This window comes from Myxocyprinus asiaticus, chromosome 20, assembly GCF_019703515.2.
Source record: "Myxocyprinus asiaticus isolate MX2 ecotype Aquarium Trade chromosome 20, UBuf_Myxa_2, whole genome shotgun sequence".
NCBI lineage: Eukaryota > Metazoa > Chordata > Actinopteri > Cypriniformes > Catostomidae > Myxocyprinus > Myxocyprinus asiaticus.
In genome coordinates this window covers 5627744-5636033 of record NC_059363.1, presented here as the reverse complement: position 1 = coordinate 5636033, position 8290 = coordinate 5627744, and the positions used below count along the sequence as shown (strand labels likewise).

Sequence of the window (8290 nt, the reverse complement as noted above, 5' to 3'; positions counted from 1 at the left end):
TTTACACTCAATATTTACTTAACTGTAATGTAATGATTTATTTAAAACACTGATTTGTTTGAGTAATCATGTTTGGTACGACACAAAGATCACTATTGACTTAAGCATCTACTAATCTCTCTGCAAATCAAGCCTTATAAAATAAAGACTTACAAATGTACATATAATGCAGTGTATTGGGGGGGGTGGGGGCATAAATCATAAATATTTGATGACATACTTGTCTTAAAGTGAAACATGGGGTGATAAAAAGACATGCGGTTAAAATGTTGCGATTTAAAATTTTATTATAACATTGACAAAATATTGCCACATACTACTTTGCAACTACTGTATTTATCTTGAATATAAAAGACAGAGCTTTTCCATGGGAAACCAAGAAATAAAAACCAGTCAAATATACAACAAACCACTATTTCTATTTATGAAGATCTTATGCTATGAAGACCATCATAATTACTGTAAAATCATACAATCTTTATTCTTTATCCATATATATATATAAGTATTCCTATCTTTATTTCCAGTTTAGAAATGGTGAAAGTGTTCAGTTGCCAATGTTCCTGGCAATACAGGGAAGATGTCCGTATATATAGTTGCCAAGTGGAACACTCTCTGACATCACAAGACATTTTAAGCGTCGCTGGATTGAACTCAGGAAATACATTTCTCCTAAAAGTCCCCATTGTCAATCCTCATCCAGAAACACTGGGCTTTACATGTAAATGAGCCTTTAATGCTTTACACCTTTTAAATAATTAAATTACTTGTGGCAAGACATACAAATCAAACCATCTTCATCTGCCCAGGTTTTGTTTGCTAAAACCATCAGATTGTTTCATGTCCTCTGTTTGCAGGCTCAGGGGTTCACATGTTGTTAAATCCCATCATTCCTTTCATGTTGCCAGTAGCTCCCTGCTGAAACTGTCTCATCATAGACTGAAGTCCAGTCATGCCACCTTCCAAGAAAAAAAATATAGGTATTTAAAAGCACAACTTTAACAACTGCAATCTCTACTGAATAGTTTTAACATTTCTATGCAGAACTTCCTAATAAAAATGCTCCAATATAGTTCTACTGCAATTCTTTTCATTCATGTAATATTATTCACTTCAAACTTTATGATCTGAAAGATGCGGCAAGCATTTTGTTTTTTTTAATGGAATAGCACACATATATCGGAAACAAGAAGCTGAGAGCCTGCTACATTTAATGCCACATACAGCTACATAAGCAAGCAATTGTCATTTGAGTTGTTATTGAGCAAGAATGTCATTTCGCTACCGTTGCATCACACAATAACAACAAAGTAAAATTAAGCAATGCGGTCCATGCTCAAGTCAAAACTAAAGCATGTTAGTTAGAGTGTAAAGAGGGCTCATACCCATGTGATGAAGCACTCTGGGATCCATCATTTTAGCCATCTGCTGGTTCAATTTCACCATCTGTGATGGGTTGACGTTCTTGGACATGTCCCCTCCTTGAAAACAACCAAACCATGAGTCACCCATTTTAAATGTGTCATGAACCTAAAACAATTTGAAAGCATCATCTTCATGAGCTATTTGCCTTTAAAATTAAACAACAATACCAACAAAAAATACAACCTTTAAACAAGCCTTTAATTCCTCCCATCTTCTTGACCATCTGGGCAAACTTTGTGTACTGGGTGAGTAACTCCTGTACATCCCTGGTAGCCACTCCAGATCCACGGGCGACTCGCTGGATGCGGTTAGGTTGCTTACCGAAGAGCTTAGCACCATCTTTGTTGTCGAGTTCTGCGATGAGAAACCACAATAACTTGGACCCTCCGAAAAATGCCTGAAAATTTCCAATTTAGAAATCACATTTATTTCTATACATTGTCAGTAGGAAATAAGGCACGTACCCTGGTTATTCATACTATCCATTATTGTCATGAGTTTCTTTAGTCTGGCCATAGACTCCTGCTCATTGCCTTTGCTCATGAAATCTGTTCCAAAGCCTGGGATCATGCCCTTAAATCATACAAAGAAATACAGATATAAACTATGTTAAAATAACTACCTAGTAGATGATCAAAAATGGACATTTTTTTAGCTAAGTTTACTTTACCATGATCTGACCAAAAGGTCCCATCTTCATGATGTTTTGAAACTGCTCATACATATCTCTGAGTGTGAACTGACCTAAGAAAGAGAATAAAGGTACTGACAATTATATATAGTTTATATATGTCATTTCTTTACACAAAAAGATACAAGATAAGGATCACTACTTTATTTTAAGAATGTGAAATGTCACGATAATAGCAGGGAGAATGATTTATTTTAGCTTTTATTTCTTTCATCACATTCCCAGTGGGTCAGAAGTTTACATACAATTTGTTAGTATTTGGTAGCATAGCCTTTAAATTGATTAACTTGGGTCAAATGTTTTGTGTAGCCTTCCACAAGATTCTCACAATAAGCTGCTGGAATTTTGAACTGAGTCAGGTTTGCAGGCCTCCTTGCTCGCACACGCTTTTTCAGTTCTGCCCACAAATTTTCTATCGGATTGAGGTCAGAGCTTTGTGATAGCCACTCTTATACATTGACTTTGTTGTCCTTAAGCCATTTTGCCACAATTTTGGAGGTATGCTTGGGGTCATTGTCTATTTGGAAGACCCATTTGCGACAGAGCTTTCACTTCATGGCTGATGTCTTGAAATGTTGCTTCAATATATCCACATAATTTTCCTTCCTCATGATGCCATCTATTTTGTGAAGTGCACCTCCTGCAGCAAAGCACCTCCACAACATGATGCTGCCACCCCCATGCTTCACGGCTGGGATGGTGTTCTTCGGCTTGCAAGCCTCACCCTTTCTCCTCCAAACATAACAATGGTCGTTATGGCCAAAAAGTTCCATTTTTGTTTCATCAGACCAGAGGAAATTTCTCCAAAAAGTAAGATCTTTGTCCCCATGTGCATTTGCAAACTGTAGTCTGGCTTTTTTATGGCAGTTTTGGAGCAGTGGCTTCTTCCTTGCTTAGCAGCCTTTCAGGTTATGCCGATATAGGACTTGTTTTACTGTGGATATAGATACTTGTCTACTGGTTTCCTCCAGCATCTTCACAAGGTCTTTTGCTGTTGTTCTGGGATTGATTTGCATTTTTCACACCAAACTATGTTCATCTCTAGGAGACAGAATGAGTCTCCTTCCTGAGTGGTATGATGGCTGCGTGGTCCCACGGTGTTTATACTTGCGTACTATTATTTGTACAGATGAACGTGGTACCTTAAGGCATTTGGAAATTGCTCCCAAGGATGAACCAGACTTGTGGAGGTCCACAATTTTTATTTCTGAGGTCTTGGCTGATTTCTTTTGATTTTCCCATGATGTCAAGCAAAGAGGCACTGAATTTGAATGTAGGCCTTAAAATACATCCACAGGTACACCTCCAATTGACACCAATTAGCCTATCAGAAGCTAATTGGCTAATTCCCTAAAGTCTTGACATAATTTTCTGGAATTTTCCAAGCTGCTTAAAGGCACATTTAACATAGTGACTGTAAACTTCTGACCTACTGGAACTGTGATATAGTCAATTCAAAGTCAAACAATCTGTCTGTAAACAATTGTTGGAAAAATGACTTGTGTCATGCACAAAGTAGATGTCCTAAACGACTTGCCAAAACTATAGTTTGCTAATATTAAATCTGTGGAGTGTTTAAAAAAAATGAGTTTTAATGACTTCAACCTAAGTGTATGTAAACTTCTGACTTCAACTGTGTGTGTGTTATATATATATATATATAAACATTTATAGAAAATATGTCTCACCATGTTTGAGCTTGTCAATTATCTCCTCATTGTCATCAAGTTTTAGTTCGTTCACTTTGTCAATCAATCCCTCAATGTCTCCCATGCCTAGATGAAGAAAATTATGTTTCTTTTTACATATATATGACAAAAATATTAAAAACATTAAAACTGAAACATATGATTTAATGATACCAGTTATATCTAAATTGGGAAATTATGCTTGTAATTGATATAATTAATATTCATGATTTAAGCAACAATGTAAATTTGTATGGCTCCCCTGAAACAATTCCAACCTCCAACAACCCGGCATGGACTACCAAAAAACTATTTCGTAGTTAATATGTGGAGACAACTACAAGTAAGCCATTTGTAAGTTAATTCTCTCAAAAACTAAACACTGTGTCTCTGTGGCGCTATAGATATTCCTGTTTGTTTTGAGCGACCCGTCTCATGAGACACAACAATATTTACTCCATTTTCACTCAACCAATTTTGCGAGTTGAAGCCGGGACTATGATTGTTTGATCAATGGAAGGCTGGAGGTGTATTGAGAAAGCTGTTTTGAAAATAATGTTTATTTTTACAAATTCAGTTTGGTGCCGCTAGTGTGCCAAAATTATGAAATTCAGCTTTAAATGTCTGTGTTAAAAGCTTACATATGAAGGCTTTAAAGCTGAAGTGTGTCATTTCTGCACCAGTAGTGCCACCGAACGAAACTGCAAAAATAAACATGTTTTCCCCCCGTCTGCTGTTGATCAAAACAAACAGAGGAATTTCTATTGCGCCACTGAGACAGTGTTTACAGGTTTCAAAAAAATTCTTAGCTTACTTGCAGTTGTCTTTGCATATTAAGCTGGGATGGGAGAAAGTATTGTCAATCGATTAACATTTTTAATTACATATGACGACGATCAATTAATAAACTGAATCACAATGAATTGCATATAAAAACATTTGCCAAGAAAGCCACTCAAAATCACAATATATGATCATCAAATAATTATAAATATATATTGTAAAAAAAATAATTCAGATAATTAAAATACATTACATTATTTTGGCAGACGAGTAAAGCATTGATAAGACAAAATGTGACTTTAAAAGGCAATATGTTTATTTCCATATTATTGAACATAAGCCTATCATTGGCCTACAGTCCACAGCATTCCATTTGGCAACAGAATTTAGAATTCAATTGCGTCGCATCATAAACACAGCATTTTTTTGGGTGCTGTGTCAAGTTAAACGTAGTTTGAAACTTAGAAAAACACGTCTTGAGATCCCTGCATTCAGAATTGCACTCCGTCCTGCTGTGTATGAATGAATGAATGTTCTCATCTAGTGCTTCGTTAGTGTCAGGCAAGCCTGAGTGTGGTTTGTTCTCTGTACAGCTGCACTTTGCCTATACAGCTGGAGTTTCGCTTCCTGTCCCCTGCTGAAAACAGGTGGTACCTCAAGCTTGCATTGCTCTGATGGTAGGAATATTCCATATTATGGTCTGGGGACATGATTACGTTAATTTGTTTAACGCAATGTTTGTAAAAAAAATAAAAAGCACTGAATTCATGCGTTAAATCGACAACACCAATTTTAACATCAAAAAAGTTCCACACTTCAGCTTTAAATAAACAGCAGCTGAGCATTCTTACCGAGCAGTTTGCTTATGAAAGGTTGAGTCTTGAAAGGTTCAAAGTCATCAATGTGTTCACCTGTACCGATAAAAATGATGGGACTCTTTGTGGCCGCCACACTGTAAAACATAAAACTCATGTCAGTTGCTGCATTTAGTAGGCTAACTAAACATTTTTTTTTTAAACTGAAATCTGTGAAGTGTGTACTTACGCACTGAGTGCTCCACCACCCTTGGCATGGCCGTCCAGTTTAGTGACGATAACAGAAGCCACATCTACCTTGTCCTTGAAGGCTTTGGCCTGAGCCTCACAAGCCTGGCCGATGGAAGCGTCCATCACGTACACTATGTTGTCTGGTTGCTGTGGGAACATTAATAATGGCCATCAAACATCATGCTTTACATCAACAGCAAATCAAAGCTTTCACTTCAATAGGGTGGAATGCTTTTACATGGCACTTTCGTTATACTATCCTGATTCCTGCTTGACATGCTACTATTCAAATGCAGGAAATAATTTACTTACCACAGCATTTGACACTTGAAGCATTTCTTCAAAGAGTGAGTCTTCCTGTTTATGTCTACCACTAGTGTCAACTATGATTATTTCAAAGTTTTCTGACTTGAATTTTTCCACACCATCTGAAGCGATGATCACAGGATCCATTTCTGTGTAACTTAATTCACACAAACAAACACATAGATCAATGTTTAGGTTTTGTGAGCAGGACGTCTACAACAGTAACTATGAGGTCTGTGAAAAACAATAATGTTTATTATTATTTTATTACCTCCCATAAAAGGGTATTCTGGCTTTTGTTGCATTTTGCTTGAGTTGGTCAAAGGCACCTTTAAAAACAAAAAGCAATTTTTACTTCCCTCCTGGAGAACAGGGTATTACTCTAGTACAAATACATACAGAAACAATCAGCATTACCTGCTCTGAATGTGTCTGCACAAATCAAACATGTTTTCCATCCTTTTCTCTGGTAGTAGTATGCCAACTAAGGTGGCATAAAAAGAGAATCTCGATTTGTACCTAAATATTTCAATTGTTTTCAAGCTTCAAACTCATATGATTAGCTGTATATCAGGTAAAAGGTATACAATCTCTGTGCAGATCCCCAAGAACTGCTCACCTTAGAACATGTTGTGGTTTTCCCACTGCCCTGAAGTCCAACAAACATGATAACGTTGTTCCTGCCCTTTGTAGGAGTCCAGGCTTTAACTCCTGGATCCACCAACTAAAATTAAAGCACTAAGTCTTTATCTTCTAGAATAATTTCAAAAATCATTGGCCTGTCAAACTTGCAACACCCAACACAAGTCTACTGAAAATTAATCATATGCAGTGATTTTAAATGCTTAATTAGGTTACTATTTTATTTTTATTTATTTTTTTTAAAGAGAAAGACGTAAACGGTAAACCATTATTTACCTTGACAAGCTCTTTGAAAACAGCATGCTGGATCATTCTTCTCTTGTTTAGCCCAGAGGCCATATCCTCCAGGTCAATGGCTGCCCTGAGATTATAGAGTGGTTATAAAGATTATAGAGATGTTATAGAGCGAATAGCACATATACTGATTAATGAGGTATTTAAATGACCAAAACTCATAGTACTCACTTGACATTCTCTCTAAGCTGCTTTACCAACTTGATGTTTACGTCAGCTTCCAGCAGGGCAGCACAAACCTCTTTAAGCATAGCATTTAATACCTGTGGAAGATTGTAAATATATCAACATGTTTTATAATTGGCCATAATGATTTCGGAATGCTCAAAAAGCCCAAATAGTCAGGCTGGAATCATTTTCATCATACCTCCTCGTTGATGATGGTGGCATTGCTGAGAGACCTCAGAGCGGAGGTTATTTTCCTCCCCAGATCAGCTAAAACCATTTTTACGGTTAAAGAGCTGTCAACCTGCAACAGGGGATTATGGTTACATCAGATTACAAAACTAAAAAAGGCAGACACTGTTCTTATAGATCATCATCCTGTTACAAAGGTAACAACTAGCAATTTGGTGATGACATTCAAAGAGGGTTTCTGAGAGGGTGTTTAACCTACTGTATCTTTCCTTACTTGTTAAAAGGATTAGGCTTATCCAACGTGGTGGGGGTTTCCCCCAAAAACACTTCTCGTTACAGCTCGCTCTTAACCACAAGACTTCAGTGGAACCAGCCCAATGGTATTTGATTGAAACACTCCTAAAAAGACCACACACAAACAAAAAACACACAAAAAAAAAAAAAAACAAGCAAAAAAAAAAAAAAAAAACACACACACAACAACAACAACAAGTGGAACAAACATTATTTACCTTTAATTACACTTTGGCGATACTGATCCTACCAGTCATGACTGACTGGTTAAATCTGGATCATTTTGAGTCAAGGATCGAATAGAGAAAGCTGGTCAATATGAAAATAAAAACGTTGGCACACTTCATCGTTATCATAACATCTATTTTAAATATTGACTTGCTGAGATAAAGCTATATGATGAAACCAGGGCTTCACGTATCAGGCATTTAAAACCCTGTTAACGTGGCCGGTAAAAAACTAAAGACGACGATTCTGTTAAATATGCGAATAAATGACATAAATAGCTATTATTCGGTCAAATATTACCTTTAACTCGCAGCAGCTGTTTTGCTTAGTGGAAAAGCGACTACGAACATCATCTAACGCACAACTTCCCGTGACATCATTCTACTTCCGGGTTAAAAGCTGCGTAGTCCCTTTTGTAAATACAAATTGGTCTAAAATTAAAATTTATTTTCACCCACTGTTCATTAGATTTGAGCGCAGTATAAACAAAACGCGGTATAAATATATATGCATTATTTATATTAGAGGTCACGAGG

At 36.6% G+C, this 8290-nt stretch overlaps 1 protein-coding gene across 1 annotated transcript; it reads right to left on the bottom strand.

Moving 5' to 3' along the window:
• Positions 1 to 261: 261 nt before the first annotated feature.
• LOC127411516 (signal recognition particle 54 kDa protein-like) lies at positions 262 to 8211 on the bottom strand. Its single transcript, XM_051647169.1, has 17 exons — positions 8055 to 8211; positions 7507 to 7631; positions 7243 to 7344; positions 7047 to 7138; positions 6858 to 6942; positions 6559 to 6663; positions 6357 to 6423; positions 6211 to 6268; positions 5946 to 6096; positions 5632 to 5780; positions 5439 to 5539; positions 3805 to 3891; positions 2096 to 2169; positions 1890 to 1998; positions 1609 to 1779; positions 1386 to 1481; positions 262 to 959 (listed from the first exon to the last, which is right to left on the bottom strand). The coding sequence occupies exons 3-17, from the start codon at positions 7318 to 7320 to the stop codon at positions 868 to 870; spliced, it is 1515 nt and encodes a 504-aa protein (XP_051503129.1). The 5' UTR covers positions 7321 to 7344; positions 7507 to 7631; positions 8055 to 8211; the 3' UTR covers positions 262 to 867.
• Between the last annotated feature and the right edge of the window lie 79 nt (positions 8212 to 8290).